This window comes from Carcharhinus amblyrhynchos, chromosome 9, assembly GCF_965287045.1.
Source record: "Carcharhinus amblyrhynchos chromosome 9, sCarAmb.v2.hapA, whole genome shotgun sequence".
In the NCBI taxonomy this organism is placed as follows: Eukaryota; Metazoa; Chordata; class Chondrichthyes; order Carcharhiniformes; family Carcharhinidae; genus Carcharhinus; species Carcharhinus amblyrhynchos.
The window spans coordinates 69,292,734-69,319,065 of record NC_137332.1 but is presented as its reverse complement, the minus strand read 5'-3'; the positions used below and the strand labels follow the sequence as shown (position 1 = coordinate 69,319,065).

At 39.6% G+C, this 26,332-nt stretch overlaps 1 protein-coding gene across 5 annotated transcripts in view; it reads right to left on the bottom strand.

Moving 5' to 3' along the window:
• prrc2c (proline-rich coiled-coil 2C) overlaps positions 1-24,423 on the bottom strand; it is an 81,796-nt gene extending 57,373 nt beyond the window's left edge. For all 5 annotated transcript variants that reach the window (XM_080195896.1, XM_080195899.1, XM_080195897.1 and 2 more), the window contains exons 1-6: positions 24,205-24,423; positions 10,626-10,799; positions 9,722-9,896; positions 8,620-8,753; positions 5,318-5,434; positions 9-238 (exon numbers count right to left, since the gene is read on the bottom strand). In XM_080195896.1, the coding sequence (XP_080052022.1) occupies positions 9-238; positions 5,318-5,434; positions 8,620-8,753; positions 9,722-9,896; positions 10,626-10,740 (771 nt within the window). In that variant the 5' untranslated portion in view covers positions 10,741-10,799; positions 24,205-24,423. The remainder of the gene's footprint in view (positions 1-8; positions 239-5,317; positions 5,435-8,619; positions 8,754-9,721; positions 9,897-10,625; positions 10,800-24,204) is intronic.
• Positions 24,424-26,332: the final 1,909 nt, after the last annotated feature.

Here is a 26,332-nt window from a genome sequence, read left to right as displayed (position 1 = left end):
TTACTTACATAAGGTGGCAATATTCCTCTAAATTGTGGTGCAGGTGGAATAATCAGCTGTCCATTTATCTTTGTCAGAGATAATGATACCTTTTCCCACTTCTCAAGACCTTTGTGGCTTTCATTCTGTTCTGGTGTGGCAGTCCCTCCATCTTCTAAAGGCTTACCATCTTGGTCCAGCGATCCACCAGGCATAATGGGAAGAGTTTTTCCACCACCATCTCGCCAGCTAGAAACATCTGTATAGTTCAACAAAAAACATACTTACACATATGTTTTTATGTTGGGTCAATCAGAAGCAGTCCCTACCACCCACTCTTTCCCCTGATTTTATCCTCCCTTTCCTTCTCCTTTTTCTCAATTTTACCCCCCCCCTCCCCACACACACACACACACACACACACACACACACACACACACACACACACACACACACACACACACACAATCTCCCTCTTTCTATGCCTTTTAGCTCTGACAACAGATCATCTGGACTTGAAACATCAGCTCTTTTCTCTCCTTACAGATGCTGCCAGACCTGCTGAGATTTTCCAGCATTTTCTCTTTTGCAATCAGAAGCAGTATCTGATCCCAACTAGCATGCCACTCTAAATGCAATTGCTGTGCTGTGAATTTATAGAAACATGACTGACAACGCAGTGATACACTTTGCTGATACTGCAGGCCTTGCACACAAAATTTACTGTAATGACTACAGTTTCAGAAACTTAATACAAGTAAGTTGCTTTTTTGTCTCCCTAATACTTAATTATTTTCAATATTTTCATGTTTCAATCTAAAAGATTAAATACAAATACTTTTGTTGTCTCAAAAGCAGAGGAGCTGCTCAATGAGAACAAAAAGACCGAGGTTCATATAGTTTATCTTCCAGCATCTTGCTCGTTTCATTTTACAATAATGGAATTGGTGATTAATTGCAGAGATCAATGTCTCATCAATTGTTATAAGAAAGATCCAAATACGCGATGAGGAAATAGTGGTAGAATGGCTCATGAATCATTGGTCCAAGGTCACTATCTCTCCCAGTTATGCCGCAGCTTTCATGCATTGTATCACAAAACATTATTTGCAGGAATTTTTTTTGTTATGGCCCTCAAAGAACTCCGCAAACCAAAGGAACCAAATTTACTGAATGATGCCTAAATCAAGAAATTACTAAACAACACTTTGTGTAGCTCTTATTTTGTAATGAATCAGAATGAACATAAATTAACAGGCGAGTTACAGTTGATATGAACTACAAATATTCGTTGGCATTGCAGACATAACAAAAACGATACCATGGGTTTTCTCGACAGTCCTGTCCACCAATCCCAGCCACAAAAGTCTCCCAAGCTTGGATCTTCCCAAGGAAGAATTCTAGCCCCTATCTTTCATATCCTTCTCCATAAGCAGCACTCTATGCAACTTTAAATACAATGGCATGCTCTTTTCAACTCTCAACTCCTGTCAGTTGTGATAGCGTGAATCTATCAGAGCTGCCTTCACTATAACACTCATTCGGGGCGCTCAATGAGAAGTGAAGGCAACAATGGCAGTGGTAGATTTGTAATTCCGACAATGTTTTTGGTGTAGAATTGCATTCGAGAAGGATTAATCAAGTTTTCAACGACCAAGTCCGTGATCAGGTCAGTATTTACTATAGTCCAGGATGGTCTGGTTAGATCTGACGTGTGAGCTTTACAAAGCACCTCAAATAATGCAAATAATAAATTATGGCAGAATACATCAACAGGATTGCCAACACACAGACTTAGCTTGCAGCTGGTTTACATGTTGCATTTATCAACATTCTGCAAGCCACTACAGTAAAGTGTTTTTTTGGAAGCGATGCCATATTTTCTTCCGTTTTAATATGCTATCCTACTTTAAGGCATGATCCATGAAGAAACATGCTTAAATTTACATGATTTCTTAATGCAAGCCATAAGGTATCTCCCAAAGCCAGTGAACCACTTTTAAGGGTCAGATTACGTAGTGATGGACAATATATTCTGTTGCACTTTTCAAGATGAGGACTAAATAGTCCTCGTATTATTCTCTAAGAAAAGGTTGAGGTGACCTCCTAGCCTCTAAAATTATGAAGATATTTGAAAGGGCAGGTGTGGCATTGTTTCCAATTCTAGGAGATGAGGAATTGGGAGCAGCTCAAAATGAAGGTTTATAAATAAAAGATGGTTATTAATGAATAATAAAACCGTTCAAATATTCACGCAAACATCTGTAGTAGAATAATAATTAGTAAGTGGAACTTGCTGCCACAGAGAACAGGTGAGGAAAATAGCATTGATACATTTAAGAGTAGTGAGATAAGAATTCATTAATCTTTTGCACTGAGACCTATTCAGTCTGTCGTGCCAGTGTCTTTGAAAGAGTTGTCCAATTTAGTTCCACACTTCAGTGTTTTCCCCCCAAAGCACTGGAAATTATAATTTACACATCCAACTGAATTTTGAAAGTTCCTATGGAATGACATCACCCTTTCAGGTAGTGTTCTGGACCTTAACCCTGAAAATACAAATTCACTTCCTCGCTAAAACTTTTGCCAGCTATTTTAAATTTACTATCTGATGAACAGAGGAAACAGTCTTCCCCCAACTTCTTCTAACAAAACCCCTCAATTTTGAACGCCATTATTAAATCTTCAATGAACTATAGTGAGATCAATCAATCTTCTCTAATTTCTCCACACAACTCAAGTCCCTCTCTCAGGTATAAAGCTCTTTATCCTTTCCTAAATTGTGGCACCCACAATTGTATACAATATTCCAGCCGAGACCAAACCAGAAATTTGAAAGCTTTAGCACGACTTCCTTGTCTTTGCATCCAATGCTCCCACTTACAAAACTAAGTATCCCATTCAATTTTAGTTACTCTATTAGCCTTCCTCACCACTTCGAATCTGTACCCCAGTCTCTCTTCTCCAGCACTGCCTCCACCTTCCTGCAAAATAATACCATTTAGATTTTACTGCCTCTCCATGTTGTTTCCTCCTGGAGTGCATATATTCCCAATTATTCACATGAAATGCATTTGTCCTTGTTCTGTCCATGTCAGTCCATCTCTGTCCAACTGAAGTCTGTTACTATCCTTTTCAATATTTACTACAGGAGACAAAAACATAACAGGAACTAGCTCTATCATTCAATAATATCATGGCTGACTCAAACTCCATTTTCTCACCTTAACCCCACATCCTTTCAAAAACCAGTTAATCTCAGTCTTCAATATACTGCACATTCTCAGATCTCCGAGGCAGAAAATATCAAGGATTTGTAACAGAGTGCAGAGATATCTCAGATCCACACTGCCAATCCCTTATCCTGAGACCATGAACCTTAGTTCTTTTCTCTCCAATAAGAAAAAGCTTCTTAGCATCTATACTGTCGAGTCCCATGCCTGAATTTTCCAAGTTTCAATGAGTTCACACCTTGTTATTGCAAGCCCCGGAGAATAGAGGCTCATTCTATTCAAGTTACTAAGTTTTGAATCATTTGCAAACTTCAAGATTGTGCACTTTGTATCAAAGCCTATATAATTTATACAAAATAAGAAATGGTCCAAATACTGATCCCTAGAACTTACTCCAACTGTCATGAGGTAGACAGAAGTCAAAGGATACTCTGTAATGCTTAGATGAAATTGCATGGTACGAGGCTTGTGTGGATTAACAACACCACCACAGACAAGTTTGGCAGAATGGCCTTTTTCTGTGCTGTATATTTATATTGCATTTAAAATTGAAAACTGCTTTTTAAATTTGTTAAAGTTTCAGGACACCAGGTGACATTATTCTGATAATCTTCAATTCACCCAGCCAAAAATCTTTTGGTACAGTACCTGGTGCTGTAAGTCACTTTGTAAGGCGTACCTATTCACTCCTAATCCAAGCAAACATATTGCAACTTAGTCTTTCCTGGCATAAGACAAAGGCCTTATGGTCTGGTGCAGAACTCTTCTACTTGCTTATTTTTTTTCAGTTTAGAATGAAATAATGAAAAGTTACGTAAGGGGAAATAAGGAGAACCAGACATTCGGCAGTAAAACAAGGAAATAATTGCCTCCACATAAAGAATTATAGAAATCTCTAATTTTCTCTGGTATAAGGCTATGGGTACTGGATCAATTGAAATCCTAAGTATATGGACCAAAAACAGGAATGTAGGTATGGTACAGATCTGATGATTCAGTTGAATAGAATAGATTTGAGAGGCTGAATGACCTCCTCCTGTTCCTCTGTTCTCATTTCTACATTAAATTTCAATAAACTATTGAAATGCAAAGTTTATTTATTTGTCACAAGTAGGCTTACATTCACACTGCAATTAAGTTACTATGAAAATTCCCTAGTCGCCACGCTGGCGCCTGTTCGGCATAGTTTGACATACTGTAAAATAGTTATCCAGCATGCTATGAAAATGGAAATACTGGTTGATCAAAAGTGTTGTTTAATGGGGAGTTACATCTACCAATGGATTTATTGGATGCCATGTCAGGATGGAGTAATGCACAGTACAATATCAAATACACAAATTATAATGGTGGTTGCTAACAAAAAGGACTACCAGTACCTCTGCAGGAAAGTTTGGTTAGCCATACCGAGGTGACCCAAAGGTGCTGCAAAATCTTTGGGTTCTGTCTAGCTTCAGAATGGTTTCTTTTTAATGTTTATTTATTAGTGTCACAAGTCGACTTAATATTAACACTGCAATTAAGTGAAAATCCCCTATCTGCTGCACTCCAGTGCCGGTTGGATACACTGAGGGAGAATTTAGCATGGCTAATGTGCCTAAACAGCATGTCTTGGGGAGGAAACCGGAGCACCCGGAGGAAACCCATGCAGACACGGGGAGAAATGTGCAGACTCCACACAGTGACTCAAGTGGAGAATCGAACCCAGGTCCCTGGTGCTGTGAGGCAGCAGTGCTAACCCATGCCACCGTGCCGCCCTTGATGGAGTTACCAACCTTTCTGGTTGATAATTTGTGTTCATCAGAAATTCTAATTAATAGAACATTATGATTGGTGCAGTGCCAGGTAACACAGTCTATAATATATTTGGTTAATAGCTGAAGGAACTCTTAACACAAGAACATGCTAGTAAAGACAAATCCTATCTAAATTTAGGGCCCCCACCCATTTTATAGTCGTAAAAATTGATAACTGGCATAGGGTACAATGGTATGTGAGACTATACTGCACCAACTGGCTAAGAGTAGCTATGTAACAATAGAAAACTGCAAGTGAGAGATTTAACAGATGGTAACAATTCAAAAAGGTACAAATCGAAGACCTACTTTGTGGGCGCAAGCTAGGTCCAGATCCATGCGGGTCATCAGGTATCTCCTTTTGATCTCCAGCTGCCTGCAGGCTGGGGAACTCATGCTGAAAGTGTGTGTTTAAACATTGGATTCCTGAATTGATTAAAAAAAAAAATCACAGAATAAGGAGCCAGAAGCACACATATTTCTGCATAGATTTTCTCCAATTTCCATGATCCAATAGGCAAGTGCAGCAAAATTTATATCAGTGAACTTGAAATTTAACAACATTTTTCAAGCCGCCTGTAACATTGCAAAATACCCCAAGGCATTTGGTATTAACACTGAGGAGAAAAACAGGTTGGGAAAGATTAGAACCGAGTCAAAAAAGGAGAAGTTTGGAGGAAGCTTGTAAATATGCTGTGAGAAATAACATTGTAAAGATAATTAGGAGGCACTTCTTGTTTTGAAATGGATGAATGCTGAGTTAGGCTGAGGAGAAGATGCAAAAAAACCCAGAATTTGGAGGACCAGTGTCTACTGGATGGAATCAAAGATAGAAACTGATTTACAAAGACATGGCGAGAGGTCATACAGGATTTGGAAACATGTACAAGAAAGGTTGCAGATGAAATCCTATGTTCTAACTTGGCCTAGATGGGAAAAGGCAGACTAGCCGTGCAGCAAGGAGTTACAGCTTGATGCTTTGCTTAGACTGAATAGTATATTGAGATTATGAACTGCTTAGGCTAGCTGAAGTGGACAGGCAGGGAGATGGGTGGGGAACCTAGAGCAAGAATATCGGGATTAAAAAAAAAGGGACTCTTATTTTCCTCCTGTTACTATAATGGGTCAAAAGTTCACAATGGAAGAAATAGCTGTGGAACTTTGGGTGATGCCCGGTCAGATAAAATTAGGTCCAATATTTAATGATACAGATCCTATCCCATTTCTTTCTGATAGACAGAATGCTTTTTTGGCTTGACAGGTAGCATTCTGTTAGTGGCTAATACCATTTGTGCTGATATTGTATAGCATGACCATGAAAAAGCCAGCTCCACCTGTTGCTTACATTTTTTTAAATACCTTGCCCTTCTAAGCTAATTTGAGGTAGACTGGTCACTTTCCAGGGCCAAAAGTAATGGTCTTAGGCCTGCTCATGTGGTTTACAGCACAAAATGATCTGAGCAGGGTAGCCTTACCCCACAGGATGTCTTTGATACAACTATCATCAAGCTTCCAAGGTGAGCAAATGGCTTAGGCCCTATTTAGATAGTTGACAATAAGGCCAATTTTATAGTGCATGGAACTGTAGGAATTCCAATATGCATAATGACAAGTGAAGGTAAGCTTGTGGTATACCATGGTAGAGACCCTCCTGGTAGATTCCTCAACTGGTACATCAAGGAAGGGGAGTTCATCTGACTGCTCCATTTCAAAGGTGAAATTGAACGCAGGATAGAGCCCATTAAGACATGCAAGGGAATTGTTACATGCTGTTTGGATTTAAATCTAGCAAACATATCACCCACATGGGACTGGAAAGGGTTAAGAGGAGATTTACCTGGATGTTGCCTGGGCTGGAGAGTTTTAGTTATGAAAAAAAAGTGAATAAACTGGGGTTATTTTCCTTGGAGCAGAGGAGACTGAGGGGACGTGATTGAAACGTACAAAATTATGAGACATAGACAGAAAAGAAAAGAATTTCCCCTTGATAGAGGGATCAATGACTAAGGGGCATAGATCTTTGGTAAGGGGCAGGAGATTCAGAGAGGGTGGTGGGAGTCTGGAACTCTGCCTGAAAGGTGGTGGTTGCAGAGATCCTCATAACACTTAAGAAGTGTTCAGATGTGCATTTGCGATGCCTAGACATACAAGGCCATAGGCCAAATGCTGGGAAATGGGATTAGAATAGTTAGCTAGTTTGTCTTTAACCAGCCAGACACAATGGGCCAAAGGCCCTTCTTTCGTGTTGTATACATCCACAACTTTATATCGTGATATAAGAATTTAGGTGCCGGTACCAGGCTAGGTAGGGTACCTTTACACTGTAGAGATTGGTGGTGTAAGCAACATGTCCCTTCCATGCTTCAAGGGCAAGGTACAGACTGTGTCCATTCAGTCCATAACTTGCAAGACTCAAAACAATGTCCAACATTAGATGTGATTCCACGATTGGACAATACTTGCCAAATAATCCTTAGTGAGCTAAAAAATTATGCTAAAATCCAATTTAAGATTGTCAATCAGGCTCAGCATGGCATGAGTGCGTATACTGGACGCTGTGCATGTTAATTCACAGGGCTCTGTTCTTTATAGACAGAAAAAATATGTTCACACATTTAGCCTGTTTCAGATCATCAAAACACGTGAAAGCCATTTTCTGCTTCATACCTCAAGGCAATGCCTTCATCAATTAAGAGTCAAGTTACCTCGTTCAAATTTCAAACAATGCTTGGTAGTTAACTTTCAGTCACCAATGTTCATAGCAATCCTTTAATAGAGTCCACTTGCTAACTAATTAGCACTGTTTTCTCACACACTATAAAACTATTGTTTCCCCTGACACTGGTATTCTTGTGAAGTCAGTTATAAGACAAGTCTGGTTTATTTTACAAGCCTGCATGTCTAACATAGATGCAATAACTAGTGGTCTGTTAAATTACTTATTTTAAAGTACTGTCCATTTCAAAACCCAATTTAAAGTAAACAACTTTAACTACAGGACAGGTTCTGCAGAAAGCAATAGCCTAATATGGAATGGTAAAAGATTAAGTTGGTCAAAAGATTAGTTTGAAACAAATCTGTATTTTGCCCTTGAGGTCAATCAGGGGAAGATATTACACTGCATATGTGAGTAAGAGAACGTCAATAAATGTTTTGCTTTCTTCAGTGCCTCATACAACAAACATTTCAATAATACAAGGGTAAACAGATGGTGAGGAATACAAGTGATGTAGGCTGATGAAGGATCAATGGGGCAATCCATGTAGTATGTTCCACTCAGCAGTGGAAATCAGACAACTTCCACAGGAGCATAAGCAAGGCAAAATAAGAACAGGTGCTACCAGGTGTTGCTGTACATTTTTCAGTGGTTGACTGAAGAATGAGACAGGCGATCAAGAACAAATTGATCAGTTAGATGGGGGCAAGAGAAAAAGAGGTTGCTCCCACCACCCATATCACAAATAATAATACTGTAGCATTGCAAATATTTTGAAACTTCGACTCAAGCATTCACCCATCAAGCTTCTAATATTATTCAGCAGATTAATCAACAAACATAATATACACAACCAAAGTCAGCAATTGTCTCATTCCAGCTTGCAGATGCTTACCGTCTCCTTGCCCAGTATGCTTGTTATTGGGCTGGGCCCAGGATTTCACAACAGGTGCCTCCTGTGTGCTTGGAGCTGGGGGGTCTGAACTGGACTGCTGTGTTTCTTGCACCTGAGCTTCAGTGGTACTGTTACTGAAATCACAATTTTTATTATTAGTTCTCTCATGTAAAACAAATGATAGAGAAATTTCAAGTCTATTCCACTAAATGTTGACAAATAAGAACTTAAGAAATAGGAGCAGGAGTAGGCCATCTAGCCCCTCGAGCCTGCCCCGCCATTCAATAAGATCATGGCTGATCTGTCGTGGCTCAGTTCCACATTCCCGCCCTCTCCCCATAACCTTTAATCCCCTTGCCTATCAAAAACCTATCAACCCGCGTCTTAAAAATATTTAGCGAGGCAGCCTCCACCACTTCAACGGGCAGAGAATTCCAGAGATTCACCACCCTTTGAGTGAAGAAGTTCCTCCTCAACTCCGTTCTAAACCGCCCCCCCTTTATCTTGAGGCTGTGCCCCCTAGTCCTACTGTCCTTTCTGAGTGGGAAGAGCCTCTCCACCTCTATCCTATCCATCCCATGATGGATATTTAACAAATTATACTAATTCTGACAATTACTACATTAGCTTTGGCCAAATATGTAATTTTCCTTTAGTTTTATTTAAAGATCTCCTTAAGAAGGCAAATTTAAAACATTTATAGTAAATGACTTCTCAACTACTTTACTTCAAAGTAAAATCTCTAGCTTCATATTTCAATGTTAAAAACATTCTGAAATAACAGCGTTGTCAGAATTCTTGATTATCTGTACCATAACATATTATTCATGATTTTTCTTAAAAATTATTGTACATCTCACCAATTTATCCCAAGGTGGACAAAATTGTGGATGTCAGTGATACACCGCCTTCAGGTGACAATGGCCTATCCTAAAGAATGCTACACTTGACTGCATACACAACTGCATTTGCAATATGAAGGACAATAAACTTTGTTTATAGTAAATAGATTAGCAGGTTTACAAACTGGAATCAAAACTCGTTAATTTCTATAGTTTGCGTACTTCATGAAATAAGATGCTATGAAGACACCCTTATGTACCTCTCCTCTTGCTGTTCAGATTTGGTGACCCAACCTGATCCATCCTTTGGTATGATATTTACATTGGGATCATTTCCCTTGTTCTCTGCTTTGAGGCTTGGTAGATTGGCAGGTGGCGGTATGCGTCGTGAGCTTGCCACCTTTCCCAGGCTCTGCAATCCATGGCGTGCTGCAACTGTGGACAATGACCAGATAACAGTTTGGGACAAGAGCATAGCACCGAAGATCTAATGGGTGTGGGACTTCATTTTGCACTCCTGACTTCATATTTGTAATTGGTATGTAATAAAACACAACTACTTTCACACAATTTCTCTTAGCATCATAACTAAATTACAAGTAAACTGAGTGCAGACTTCTGCTCAGAACTAGTTGTAACTGCCAGCATTATTTGGCCACAAGAATGTTAATTGATGCTTCTCTTCAGCAAAATCTGAACATAGGTCAGGTTCTGCAACAATTTATAATTCTTTCATATCAATAATAACATCTAAACATAATCTAAAAGTTGAACTGTGGTCCAATGCTTTCAGTTGCTTTTTAATTTTCAAGGAATTATATGAACTTCCTTCAGGTACCAATTATGAAAACTGTTGGGCAGCACAAGCCACATCTGCTGCAGTGTGTTAATTCAAGAACCAGGAAGTTATGGATTCATAATATGGTGTGTATATTCTCAATTTCCACTGTAGCAACAGGAGAACTTGGAAGAAAGGTACTTTGCCAAAGTAGAAATGAGTAGGTGAATGAACATAGTTCCAATTGAATAGCAGCATTCAGAGGATAAGAGAGCAGCTTATCAACCTATCCTCTCAACCGCCCAAGAAAAAGCATAGGCAAACAGGGCAAAAATACTGACAATGACGCTAACAGAACTGCATGCACAAACCAAGAACAGGCTCACCTGAATTTTTCTGAGTCTCTATTGACTTCCCTTTGTATGTGTTAAATAGGTTGAGTGTTGCATATTTAGTTTTCCCATCCTTTGCCTTTGTGCTCTGGCCTGACCTCTCGGACATTTCGATGGAAATTCATCGAGTCTGGCACAGCCTGGATCGCCCTCAGAACCAGCCGCCTCCTGCAAGGAAGGACAGTTTTTCACAAACAAGATTTAATAGGAAATTACATTTGACGTAAGCTCAACTACAAATCAGAAACACACTTACACCGATCAACACCCAGGCTGCCTCAATTCCACCATTATGAATTAAACAAATTTCTTTAATTAATTATTCATCTAAACAGGATATTCATCAAGGGATAGCTATTTAGAGTGACTCTGCAAGGACGATAAAAAAAGTTGCAAGAAATTATCTGCCATGTGCAAATTTAAAGCAGACTTTTGTGTTAGTCTGTACCCAAGTGGAATAGAGACACAAGAATTTAGGGTTGTCATCATTTCTGAGGAAGTTTTTTTTTAATCCGCACACCAAGTAAAAGGACGAGGTACTGGTACTTGTGAATAAAAAGTTTTCTGCAGCACTTAAGGAGTTTGTTCCCTTTTATTTGGATAAATCAATAATAAACAGCAAATTTATAATTATTTGAAAAGAAACCACAGGAATGCTAGTTCATTAGTAAGGTTTTCAGCCACCTTTCTCTATACTCCACCTACCTTGCAAGTGTTTAATTCTTGCTGTGATACAGTTCCAGGCTCCCTGCCAAAAAGTTATTCTGTATGGATGGATCGTGGTACCACGTGTCAGGCTGTTCAATTAGAATGAATCACAGCCACGTCCATCACTGAACCAAAACGAAGGATGAATCACAACCCAAGTCCAATTCTTTCCTCACTGAACTAAAACTAAGGATGAATCACAGCCAAGTCCAATCCTGTCCTCACCAAACAGAAACTCAGGATGAATCACAACCAAGTTCAATCCTGTCGACAACAAACAGCTACATCTGCATTTCACTATAATTTCCAGAAAATGATTAGGAGCCAAAACAGGAGCTCAGTTGAAGTATCTTCACCACTGAGGCTTACACACAAGTATGCTCACATATGGTGAGTTGGGTGGGTGAACACCACAAATGAGCTGCTGGTTTTCAGGCAAAGACAGTTGCATGATTCACTGTCTTTAGAGAACTTTGGTGGTACTGGGGTGCAGTTTGGGCTGGAGAGGGGGAATGGAGAACTGATTGACAATTTCAAAAATGCCAGTAAAAATCTTTGAATCTCAGCAGAATAAATTATCACATGTAGGGCCAGCCAACCAGAGAAGAAACTGCCTCCTCTCCAATGGCCAATTGGAATTTCAAAGTTTCACATTTCTGAAACAGTAAAATCTTTCCTTTGCTACATGACCAACCTTGTTAGTAGGCGTCGTCAGTTGAGGGAGAGACAACCAAACGTTTTCTTTAATCATTTTTCATTTGTACAAGCTATAAATTGTGGGCAAAACTTTACCTGGAGTCAGCTGAGGGAAGTGCAGGCCAACTTGGACTAAACTCACAGGAAAAATTTTGAAGGTGGTATTAAGTGTACCTGATATGAAACACGAGCAGGAGCTAAGTGACAGAAGCAAACTGGCAAAATAAAAAAGCCTTAATATATATCAAATATACCAATCTAGTTTAATAAAAAGATGGCCTGAGGTCGACAGCGATGCTGTCCCTAGATTCAAGGATGATTCAGAGATGGGAGTTTGGGTCATGGGTCTTCATATGACTCAACTAGCCAATTCTCAAACTGCAAATCGTGGTTGTATGTCCTGGCTTCAGGTTCAATTACATTATATAATTTGGCTATCTGGCACTAACAAATTTACATGTTCAATTTCTTTGCTAAACCTGAATGGTAGGTTGTTTCATACACTCAAATACAACTTATGATACGACAGTATGACTGGAATGTTCTTGAATCTGTTCTGAAAATAATTAGGTACACTAATTTAATGTTAATATATGAAGCACTTCTCGACCCACACCCTTTTATTCCATCTGTGCGCCTCTAATTCAGGCTTTGCGCACATTTCTAATCGTAACTGCTCTACAATCGGTGGTTGTATTTCAATTGTCTAGGCCCCAGGCTCTCAAATCAAGGGACATCACCATTGTAAATCAGAAGCCATCATTTTTAAACTAGTTTGGCCTCAACATATTTGATATACATGAAGGCTTTTGATTTGAACCAGTTTGCTTCTGTCACTTAGTTCCTGCACTCACTTTACATCAGGTACTACAATTTCAAATCATTCCCCAATAACCTCCCTACTTTGCTTCCCATAATCTCTCTACCTTGCTTTCTTCCTCAAAGAGGCTCTTCAAAACTTACAAGCTTTTAGTCATCCGACCCAATACCTCCTCTGGGGTTCAGTATCATACTTTGTTTTATAACGCTCCTGAGAAGCACCTTGAAAAGTTATATTACACTGAAGTGCTACACAAATACAAGTTGGCATTAGTTGTTAGGAATTTGCCATTACGAGAGATTTCATTGAGACCCCCAAATTCAATATAATGTAGCAATCCTCAATATCTGTCTTCGAATCTGCTACACACATTTTATTTCTTCCTTGTGCTGTGTTCTGACACTTCACAGTAGTGGTTACAGCAATTGTAAATGCCACTAACTAGAGGGCCCTATAAAATATGTAATTACACCTAAAATGTGAATGGAATGCAGTGATTGCTGCTACTTTTCAAATTACTCAAAAATACCTTACACAAAGCAGCCATGAATCACTATGTCCAGTTTCATGTTGGCAGTATGGCAAGTTAGCACAATAATATTATGAAGAACTAGCAATAAATATTAGAATTTAACTGCTTCAGAAGTTGCTGCAAACTGTTTACACAATTTTAGAATTTGTATCAAAAGGGCTCAGACGTTGCAATAGTAATGTTGATGAAATTGCCACTGTGCACCATCATTACTCCCCTGAAACTGACAGCAAATTTTGGATTCCACACATGCATAAACATGGAAACCCAGAAGTTGCAAGCAGCAATTCAATGTTTTCTCAAATGGTAAGCTGACGTCTTTCGCAGACTGCAATCAATTAGAAATCACTGAATTGATGAGAACATCTCATTTCATGCCGCAATATTGCAATTAAACAAGGCCTCCTCGCTTTGTCAATGAAGTCCAACCTGGCATTTAATAACATAAAAAGTCATAATTTAAGCCTAATAAATACTCTGGCCATGGAAAACACTTTTTGTAAGGCCATCTGTTTCCCAACGTCAACAATTCCAAATTTATATTTTATAAAAAAAGCTTGTTATTTCAGTTTCTAATGTGCTTGCCACAATCATTTATTTTTCTCTGTGTGATAGTTATAAAAGTTTGAAGGATGATTTGTGCAACTCACTTGTTGGTTTGCTGTCAATGGAAACACTTTCATGTGAATGGCCACTTACCACACTAGCTAACACCACTATCCCTTCTCACTTGCAGACCACCTTGATTTGGCACTGGATTCAAATTAATTTTAGGAAAGGTGAAATCCACAGCAGAGATCATCAGATTTCTGTTGGCAGCTCTCTTGGAAGTCAGTGACAAGTGCTTTGCTGACTGCAAAATTCTGGTTAATACGTTTATGGTATTTTGACAACGGACGTAACATGATTGTGATCTAAAGAAGAAAGCCTGGTATGGTGCTCTTATGAAGTATGTTCCCTTTTTGCCTTTCCTAAACTCACCATGGTCTCCTACCATTTTAATGTCTCAGAAAAATATTTTCAGGTACTTGGAAATCTGACACTTTAGGTCCTCTCCAATCCATGCATTACGAAGGAACTCACCAATTATATTAGAAATTTCTCAGGACAGCAAATATGTTTATTATGAATTGCTACACATTGTAAGCTAATAGTGAACCTCCAACAGACACCTGCTGATCAAAGGTAGGTAGTTATCAGTTTTAAACTACAGTGACATTCTGCATATCTTTACATTTTGCCTATCTGTTCCTGTTAAAGATGAGTAATTTCCACAAATACAGCTGAAACAATAAGTAGATGGTGAGGTATTTGGGAACACATCTCCTAGAAAAGTCAAATGGTTTTTCGTTGCTCTCTACCTCAAGGTGAAAATATTTCACCACAGTGGTAATGGCAATTATAGTGATCTTTTCCACACCATACTCATATTCAAACACTTCAATACAAGCTTATTTGAAAAGTTAGTTACGAGTGTTGACATCAGTTATTTTTGTTTCTTTATAGCTGAAATCTATAACCATTCCAGTGAATATATTAAAAGTACAATTTTACCCAGTAAAAATAAGCCAGGGTTTAGAGTGACGACCATACAGGGTTGTTTTGCTGTAAAAAGGATAATTCTTTGGAAGTATACCCAGTTGCCAACTACTGCTCTGCCTCTGTCAAAATAAATCCACCATTTCTACGCGTAACTTTGTTTCAGAATATCTTTAAGATATGAAATACAAAGATATCAAGTAGTCTGAAGATGAAGTCCATCACCTGATTTCACTCACCATACACAGCCATGTCTCATTATTCATGCTCTCATAATTTTATTAAAAAGCTGATCATTGTTCTGCAGTTCACAATTTCAAATAATAATTTTAACAAAAAATATAATTTAAGCAAACCTGCAAACCAAATAGCAACACCATAATTGGTTGTGGAATAGGATTTATAGCTGTAATGATTCTGAATGTGCTATTAGGTCACAGGAATAGCTTTAAAAAATGTCTCAATTCTACTTAGTTAATGATTGCTTTAAAAGACTTGATTGACAAAATGAGTTTTAAAACTCAAAACACAATAACTCAGACTTATGTTCTGATTTTTTTTTCTAATCTGTACAAAATCAATACATGTATTTTATACGTGCAAACGTGCATTTTCCCAGAGACACTTGACAATTTGCCATCTATTTGGTTTAGAAATGCCGTTTTGTCTTGTGGACGCCAATATTTTTATTTTGGACATTTCTTTTAAAAATGCATTTGGGTAAAAAAAAAGTTACTCACCCTTGGACTAGGATCTAGATCAAAATACTTGAGATATTACCACATCCTCACACTATTGACAGCAGAGGTAGGTAGCACTTCTTTTGGCTTTGTGCCTATCTGTACTTTAATGGAAAACCTTTACTTCAGGGAAACTAGATGTCTCCATGCCAGTGCATTGACCTAAAAGGCCATGAAAAATGTTGCCGTGCAATTTTAATGCTTAAATTCACCAGCAACTGCAAATTGACCCAATCGAAAATGCTATTTTGAGCTTTTTTTGTATCAATATTTCAAATTGCTTCAATTTAATAAAATGTTTGAAGCTATGGCAAAATAATGAACCAAAAGATTTTAACAATAGCTTTTCATTGACTACTAATTTCCTGTGAGGTTTTAAAGTATCAAAATTCCCAGCAGCAATAATATTTAATCAAAATTCACATCTGGTTAATTATTACATGCATGAATTCTCTAAGTTGCAGAATAAGGTATGCACATTAATGGCATCAGCATAATTCTAATTAGAGGTATGTGGGACAGAGTTGATAAAAATTATGATGTGTAGAAGCATGGAAGTTTGTGCTGTATAATTTTTAAATGCTTCTTTTATAATTAACACAAATCATTTCCTAGAAATTATAGATCAAAAAGGTTAACATGTCCTGCTTGGGACCTTCAATTAAGCTAAGGCTGACATGCATCATATGGCTGATGTGGAAATTCAAGTATTGGGATGACAGCTACTGGAGGCATTGCTAATTGCATAGTCCTTGTATTCAGCTGCACCCATTACCTGGAGATTCACTGGAGCTGTAAAGAGGAAATAAACAAACTGGTGATTGGGTTTTTGAGATGTAAATTTGTCTTATGTTTCTCTGTAAATTAATATTTTATAGAACTGTACAAGAAGTGCTCAAGTTATATTCTTCACCACCTGGCTTGCTGAAGTATAACAGGCATTACCTGCAGGAGTAGCTAATAATAGCCACATATCCAGGGTTACATCATACACCACGGCCAGATTACACAAGGAAAAACTGCTAAAGTCTAAATCCCTTACTGCTGAAACCATCACATTGCGTTCATGACGTAATCAGAAATATGCTATCAATACATTAGTTTTATGGTACATTCTTATCACACACCTTACCATTTAAGGGAAGTTTCTGTTACTTGTTGCCCTGGCTAGTTCTGGATCAAAACACAAATTAAATTTGGGAATTTGGAGGGAAGAAAAAGGAAGAGGTGAGACTCCAAGCTGAATTCCTTGAAATTGAATAATTAATTGGAAGAGAGTCAAATTCCGTTGACAAAGAGCAGACATAAATTTACATAGGTCCTTTCATGTCCTCAAGATGAAAGTGCACATGACCGTGCAGCAGCCTGGAAGATACTGAGCGGGTCTTGTTTCATGTAAATACTGAATGTGCACAGCCATGCAAAAAAAAAATAAAGGGACTGCACACTGAAAAACTGGTTGCACAGAACACCAGTATTTTGAAAAAAAAATCACTGCTTCATAGTTCAATGTATGTTTTGAAGTGTAAGTACTTATGGAGAGAAAACCCCTAACCTACTCCCCCCCCCAACTTCTGCCAACATTAAAGTGTTCACCTATGCTTTGCCACCTGAGCTGAATTGCTCCAATATTTTCTTAACTGGCTTCAGATTTCCCAAAAGCTCCAATTTGTCAGAACTATTATTTGTTTCTTGTTTTGGACTTAGTCCAGTGAAACAACACATCCCTCAACACATGCAAATTTAAAATTGCAATTCCCTTCTTCAAATCCTTCACAGCCCTATCACATGATGGCTACAAACTCCAACTTTAGTCTTTGGTATATCCTGCACTCCCTTCATCCCAGGCAGATCTTTCAGTCAACACAGGATTGTACTGTGGAGCTCCCTCTCTTTGTTACTGCCTCATCACTTCACTCATCTTTAAGAGGCCTTCCCAACCACTGCTCATCACCTCTCAACTGTCCCAATATTACCTGTCTTATCTCTCTCCCCTGAATACTGTGCAATATTTTCTATTTTAAAGACATTATATAAATACATATTGCAGTGTTATTAAATTGCAGTTTATATGTACTTAAACTCCACTTGTACTCCTGCACATTAAAAATTGAGTATCTGCTGACACCATTGTGTCAGCCAATGAGATGGAAGCAAACAGGGACTTCCAATTTATGTGGCCTATTTGTGTCCAAAATTAATAAACAACAATTCAGTGAAGCAAGTGAAGTAGTGAAACTGGAATAGATAACAAAATTGAATCAATAATTCACATGATTAGTAAAGGCAGGAAGTAGGGAGACTTTTAGATACAAGATCTAGATAGCCCAGAGGTGAATGAATAACTGCAGAAAATGTTCTTTTTAATCTTGATGAACAAACCAGAGCAAGTTAGCAACCTGAGGGATGCCCAAGCATAACAATTAGTGTCCAGATATAATAAAAATCAAAAACAAAATTGATGAACTGGAAGAAAACAAAGTTAGATAAATAAAAGAGAGCAGTGAGAAATACTGAGAAAAAGAAAGTACACAGTAAAAATATCTCAACTAGGATTGAAGATGTTGCATCAAGAGCTTGAGTACCACATTAAACAAAAAATAAATCTGAAAATTAGGGCACATAATAAAGTTATGCTGGTAACACAGAAGAAATGCAGGAGAAATATTCAAAGGACACCAAAGAAACATGTTCAAAGAATTAAAAACATGGAGCGATACCAATGGCCAATATTACAGTTAACAAGATCTGCTACAGGACAAAGAAAACAACGGCATGCGGTCCAAAAGTTTGGCATATGAAGGGAGCTCCTACATTATATCAGAAGCAAGCAAAAAGAGCATAGGAAATGTATTAAAAGGCTAATGTAAAAAGTTCATCAGGCTTGGATGATTTGCACAAAAGTAACACTGAAGGTTAGTGAGAAAATTGGAGAATTTGACATTCCAAGCAATGGCAACTAGAGCTGCAACTTTTAGAATTATTGGCAGTGATTCCCGAGGTATTGGTCTATTAATAACACCAGTCTTCACATGAAAGGGTAAGTAGAGACAGTCGGAGGGATGATTCCGCAAGTCCAGGGTGTTGCATTGGCAAATCTTCAATCAGTGGGTGGAATAATGGCCACTGCTTTGCTTGATCACACACTCACTACTGATACTCCTGTCACCATTTAGGTCGTTACTCTCTCTCTCACCATACCATTCCCAGAATACGGTCTTCGTTTCCAGTTTCTCAAATCCAAAGGGAACACACTTGAAAATCTATGGTGGAAACATGGCTTATCCATTCATTGCCAGAACAGATTGGACTACACAAAGCATCACCAGGTCCTGTCACTGTTTGCCAAAACTCAAATTCCAAGAATAATCGTGGATTGCAAAAATAACCCATGGCTTGCCCATCCTGCTTTCACATCCTTCTCTAATGCTCTCTGAACTCATCTTGCACCCATGACCCTAATTCCACTGAACTGCTGATTACCCAACTTCCAGGCCCCTGTTCAATGTTAATAGTTTCCTCTCTCAAATACTAATCCCCACTCTTGCAAGTTGGCTATCATCACCCTGCCTCAAAAATCTACCCTTGAATCCTATTCCTTGCAAACTAATGTCACCAATTTCCAAACTCTCCTTCCTTATCAAAATTCTGGAACATATCGATGCTTCCCAAACTTGTGTCCAAGTTTCCTACAATTTCATTTGTTAATTCTAGTCATGTTTCAATCCATATCCTGAAATAACTTCTATCAAAGTCAAAAAGACATTCTGCGTAACGAAGACTATAGCAAACTACTCTTTCTCATTCTTCTCAACCTGTTTGCAATCATCAACACTTCTTGCTGTGTCTTGACACTATTCAAAAACAGCATACATGTGATGTTGCCCAGCTTTACCTCATCACCATCTTGCTTGCACTGTTTGTCCAACATTGACATAGTAGAAATATCCTCCAAAACATTAGGAAGACTGAAACCATTGGATCTAGTCTCACCACAAATTTCCTTCTCTAGCCACTGATTCCTATCTTCTCCCATCATTTGTGGCTGGGCCAAACCGATCACAACTTTGTTGCTGTATTTGACCTCAGAATGACCATGTAGCCACACATCTATGCCGTCACTAAGGGTGTTTTCTTACACCTCAATAACACTGCCCATCTCTGTTTCCAGCAGTTGTTTAGACCCTCATCAATGCCCTTTTGTTATCCCTAGATTTAACTACAATATTTCAAAGCTAGTCTGGCTGGCCTCTCACCTCCCAGTTTACAGAAACTTAAGCTCATTCAAAGCTTGTTTCCCTTAACTCACACCACGTTCTATTCACCCATCACCTGTGCTTGTTAAATTACATTGAGATATTGCCTATGAATCAATTTAAAACTTTTCATTCTTATTTTCACATTTGTCCATGACCTCAATCCTCTATCACCTACTCCAAATTTCTGCAGTCCCCAAATCTGGCATCTTGTGGATTCCCAATTTTGATCACTCAGGAAATGTCCCATGGAAGGGATACAGTGCAAATTCCAGTAATTAAAACGTTAAAATACAAGGGCAGGCTCCATAAATACGACTCATATTTTCTTCAGTGTAGAAGGCTCAGGTTGATCTACTTGAGCTGCTTAAAACATATGATAAAACGTTTGGCAGGAGAATCCAGAACAATGGGGCTTAATCCTCAAATTACAGGATTAGGCAGGCACTTTTTCCCCACATAATGGATGTTTAAAAAAGAATATGGCACTAGCGGCAACGTAAACTGAAGCATTGAGCATAATAGTGGATGTATGTTAATTCTTTATAAAATTACTGTTTCGATCTGAGTAGGTACATGCTCACTTGGCATCATAATTTTGGATGGCAAGTTCAAAGAATATTTACTAAAACAGTAGAAGGGATGAAGGACTGGAGTTATCTGGAGAGACTAAAGAAACTGGAATGGTTCCCCCAAGAGCAGAGAAGCTGAAGAGGATATTTAAACAGTGTTCAAAACAATGAAGAATAAATAACAAGAAATTGCTTCCAATAGTAGGCTGCTGGCGACTGGAGAACACAGGTCAAACAGACTCGGTAAAGAACCAAAAGAGAGATGAGAATTCTCTTGTTAAATAAATGCAGTGGGGGTTAAATATGATCTTTAATGCTCAGTCTGAAAGGAGATGGAAGCAAATTAGATAACTACTTTCAAAAGAGAATTGAATATGGTAAATACCTGATGTGGGGAAAAATGTGGAAGGCTACAAGAAAAGAGCAGAGAACACATAGCTCTTTCAAATAGATATTTTTCTACAGCAAAGGACTTGGAACTTTAAACTGACCTCTCAAAGACATTGACTCTGGGTGAATTGAAATTTTGGTGATTGAGATCAATAAGAGTTTGAAAGGCAAGAGTATCAGAATGTGGGACAATGGTGTACAAATACAAAGTACAGATCACACATGCTCAAATTGAATGGGGCTGAACAGCTAATGCCTATTCCAACAGTAAAAATGAAGTAGATATGGTACATGACCATACAAAAAATATTATGGTCCACGCCCAATACAAAATACAACATCAATTTGCTAACGGGATGGTTATGGTCACTTTAGAAGCATGGACAGATGTTAGAACATAGAACATTACAGTACACGCCCTTCGATGTTGTGCCGACCTGTGAAACCAATCTAATGCCCATCTAACCTACACTATTCTAATATCATCCATATGTTTATCCAATGACCATTTAAGTGCCCTTAATGTTGGCGAGTCCACTACTGTTGCAGGCAGGGCATTCAACGCCCTTCCTACTGTGAGTAAAGAACCTACCTCTGACATCTGTTCTATATCTACCACCCCTCAATTTAAAGCTATGTCCCCTCATGCAAGCCATCTCCATCTGAGTAAAAAGGCTCTCGCTGTCCACCCTATCTAACCCTCTGGTCATCTTATGTGCCTTTATTAATTCACCTCTTAACCTCCTCCTAACAAAAACAGCCTCAGGTCCCTCAGCCTTTCCTCATAAGACCTTCCCACCATACCAGGCAACATCCTGGTAAATCTTAGGAGAATATGAATTAATGAAAAATGGAACATAATTGAATTACATAAAGTAAAAAAAGATTTATTTTTCAAAATCAGTTCAAAGAAATGCAAGAAGTGATACTGGACTGATATTTAAAAGTAGACTCAAAAGCAAGGAAGTGACAATAAATACGTTGGCTAGGTTTTAGTTTTGGGCAACTCACGCTATAAAGGAAACAGAATGATTGTAATGATGCAGTATAAGAATCATTAGAACAATATTGGAATATAACCATTCAAAACTAAAATTGTGTTTTCAGGAGACAAAGGGAAGAGAACCTGTATAGCTTTCAAAAGGGAACTGAATAAATTCTTGAAGGGGGTCATTTTGCAGGGCTACAACGGCAGGGGACAGGCACAGGCATAATGGCCAAATGGCATTGTCCAGTATCATTTCATGATAAATGTGTAAAATTATAACACTCCTATAGACAGTAAATGTACAAAGTATCATCACTCAAGATTTGTTCTAGAAGGTCAGATGTTATGAATTTCTCCTGGTCTAATTATTATGATGCAGAATGTATCATCACAAATGAATATTTCCCTTGGGGAGAAGGTGGCATAGTGGCAATGTCACTAGACTTGTAATCCAGACCTTCAAATCCCAAATTAACAAATCTGGATTAAAACCGCAAATAAAAATTTGGTGAGCATTAAAACTGTCATTAATTGTTGTAAAAACCCATCTGACCAGTGGCACAGTGGTTCAGTGCCAGGGACCTGGGTTCAATTTCGGCCTTGGGTGACTGTGTGGAGCTTAGATGTTCTCCTCGTGTCTGTGTGGGTTTCCTTTGGGTGCTCTGGTTTTCTCTGGGTGCTCCAGTTTTCTCTCACACTCCAAAGATGCAAGGGTTAGATTGATTGGCCATAAATGCCCCAGGATTAGCAGAGTTAATACAGTGAAAGGACTGGAGTGGGATTGCTGTTGGTGCAGGCTAGGTGGGCTGAATGACCTCCTTCTGCACTGTTCGGATTCTATATGTACTCCTGATCCACAGCAGTGGTTGATTCTCAACTGCCCAGCAAGTCATAGAGCTGAAGGATAATTAGACATGGGTAACAAACTCTGGTCTTACCAGTGATGCCCACATCCCATGTAAGTATTAAAAAATGAAACGAGGATATCAAAGGAGAAATTAAAATCTTGAAAAAATTAAATACCATTGGCAAGGAGCAGTAAAACAGAAGACTTGATGGCTCAAAGACTCTATGCAACAAATAGCGTCCTTCGTCCAAATGTGCGCTTAGATAGCGAGATCATTCAACTAGAAAACATCACAATGGCGTCCGATTCTGAAGTCTACCAGTGTCTTCTAAAAAAAATCCTCCTGGACTATTTCCCCATTGCTTACTCCAGCAGAATTTAGAGAACAATCTTTTTAAGCACCGATACTGGGGATTGGCATTGTTCATCACCTTATCCATTGAAGTCATAAAAATACGCGAAGATTTCCAAAACAGTTCTGAAGCCAACGTGCTGTACACAATGTTTTAATGGCTGCGTCAAAGCACTAAAAGTTCAAAGATCTTATCTTTCAAAGTTCCACTCGCACAAGCAGGTTTTTTTAAAGTGTTTTTCTGATTCAGAAAGGATATTGGATGTTCATTGTAGGGAAATGTTAGTCATTAGAACAATTGATAGCAAACAATCGGTACAAAATTGCACATTAATACCAACTAAAAGAAAGATCCCTTAAAAATAAGGGTAAGTCATATCCTCTGCCTCATCCAGTTATGCATCACATCTGGATCACCCAAACTAAAATATCCAGATACATGCTGCATCCTGCTGAGAAGGCCCCAACATAATCACGCTTCCTCTTCCGTAACTCTGCCTTTCCTCGGGGACAAAGGCATCCTCAACATGATGGGAACGCTAGAACTCAGCGATTTGCAAAATCTACAACCGAAGATCTCGCATCCACATTTGTATTATAAAACCCATCGTTAAAGAAAATCAATCTAAAACTCTGCTGCATTGCTGCAATGGAGGGGGGGGGACACACAAAAAGAACCATCTTCCTTCTTCCTCTCTTACAAAGATTATGTAACCTGAAATGCCCTTTTGGGTTTGTTAGCCCCACCGCCGCTTGGAAATTGAGCAGACGGTAGAAAAGGCAGACCCAGAGGAAACGCACGTATATAATCTCCCCGCCGAAAGCCTAGCAGGCCTCGGTGTAAAGTTTGAGAGGCCAGCGGCTGCTGCGGGCTGAATACGGCCGCGAAAGCTGCACTGCGGCAACTCGCCGGCCTCCGGCACCAGAAATCACAGCAGCGGGGCAGGCGGATGGATAGTCAGCGCCTCCCCGGGCACACAACCAGGGAAGGAAGGAGCAGGGGCCGTCCCTCCCGGGGAGGATGCCCGCTGCCTCACAGCGGGAGAGAGAGAGAAAGGGCGCGGGGCTGGGGGGCAGCAGCCGCACTCGGCTCAGGCGCTGGCCCAAGGCACGGGCCGCATTCGCCTTCTTACCTCGGCGCTCGCTGGTAGCCCGCTTTCTTGTGTCTCCCTCCCACAGAAGGAAAAAAATGTCGTGAGAAGCGTGTCGGTGAAGAAGACAGATGTGGCCTGAGGCCCGGCGATGGAAGAAGCTGTCAGTCAATCTCTCTCGCCGCTTCGATACCCCCTTCTCTTCTCTGCCCCGCTCCACTACTTCCCTCGCATCAGTCGTTGCTCCGACTCGCAAAGATGGCCGCCCGCCAGAGGCCGGCGCGATGACGTCATCGCGCTGCCGGCCGGCTGGCGGGACCCACGCACGCCGCCGCTCTGACGTCAGTGCGTTGCCGAGCGGCAAGATCCACGCCTGCCCCGGCCCGCCGCCGCTCTGACATCAGCGCACCGCTGGCCGGCGGAAACTACGCACGCTGGGGCTCTGACGTCAGCGCGCTGCCTGCTGACGGGATCCACGTCCGCCCGGAGCACTGACGTCAGCGCACTACCGGTGGGACTAGTCAGCGAGTTGTGGCTTATCCACGCCTTCTGTGGTTCACGAAAGGCGTCAGTGCGTCTTATTGTGCTGCGCACAAAGGGAGGATCAATGTCTCGTAGTCTGTGATTATGGATGGCTTGCTGTCTGGTAGTTTGGTTTCAGGGAAAATAATCTTATTTACTGGTGTCACAAGTAGGCTTACATTAATACAGTAATGAAGTTACTGTGAAAATCCCGTAGATGCCACGCTCCAGCACCTGTTCGGGTACACTGAGGGAAGATTTAGCATGTGGCCAATGCACCTAACTAGCATGTCTTTCTAGAGCAGCCCATGCAGATACAGGGAGAATGTGCAGACTCCTCACAAACGATGAGCTAAGACAGGAATTGAACCTGGGTTCCTGGTGCTGTGAGGCAGGCCACCATGAACAGAGGATAAGGCCATTCAGTATCTCCAGTCTTCTCTGCCATTCAACTAGATGGTGGCTGATCCCCTACCTTGAGATCATTTTGCTGCAGTATCCTTGATAGGAAGAATGAACTCAGATGAATAACTTAAACACTTAAGCCTGATTCAATGGACAAACAGTTTATTGATTTATGTCAGTGGGGAGAAGTCACAGGCCCCAGCCGTCTGCAACTCCACCAACAAAATCATCAAATCTTGTATGGTTACTCAGCTCATCCCAACTGGACATGCCATTCAATTATAAAGGTTACAGATTACATACATTACATATAGATTCAAAAAAATTAATAACTGGGCATCATGAGGACGCGTGATCAGCTCGTGAATAGATAGATGTCTTCTCTCATGTTTCCCACACCCTCTTACCAACTGTCCTTGGGCCTTTTCTATATACATAGACATAGGTTCCTTTGTCTCAACTTCACCTCTGCCTAGTAATTGTTAGCAGTTACAAAGTGGTAGTTGCCTGTGGGTGACTAAAGTTGGAGGCTCTGTTGAGTGAGCTGTCTTCTGTCTCTGTATTACTGAATATCCCCAGAATGTGGTCAAGTCAGCTAGCCCCATAATGCTTTTTGAACTGTTATACTCCATTTTGATTAGTATTGTATATTACTATATGAAATAGAGTAAATATACATTGCAGGGGCATTCGCTTTGGACCCACCTCAACAATCCCCATATCTTTAATATCTAAAAATCAATTGATCTCTACCTGAACATAATGACTGAACCTGGGTAGAGACTTTCAAAAATTCACTGCCTACCAAGTAAGGAGATGCATCTCAGTCCTAAATGGCCGAACCATTATTCTGAAATTGTGCCTCTTAGTTGTAGACGTTCCAGTCAAGAGAAACATCCTTCTTGCATTCTACCCTGTTAGAATGTTGCATGCTTCGATGAAATAATATTAAATAATATAATGTTTATTTTTGTTGGTTCCTTTCTTAATTTACAATTTGACTTTTGTCGTTCATTCCCCCTTAAAAATTAGTTACTTTATGTTCAATGAAAATACAGCAGTTGCGGGAAACCTGAAATGAAAACCAAAAATGCTGGAAATGCTTAGCTGGTCAGGGAATGTCTGTCGAGACAGAAAGAGTAAGCTCACCTCAGGTACTGTCTGGCTCTTCAGCTGTTAGCATTCCTTCTCCTCAAAAAAACGTAACTTTAGATTTCTCTGTGTCCTTGCATTTACTGCTCTA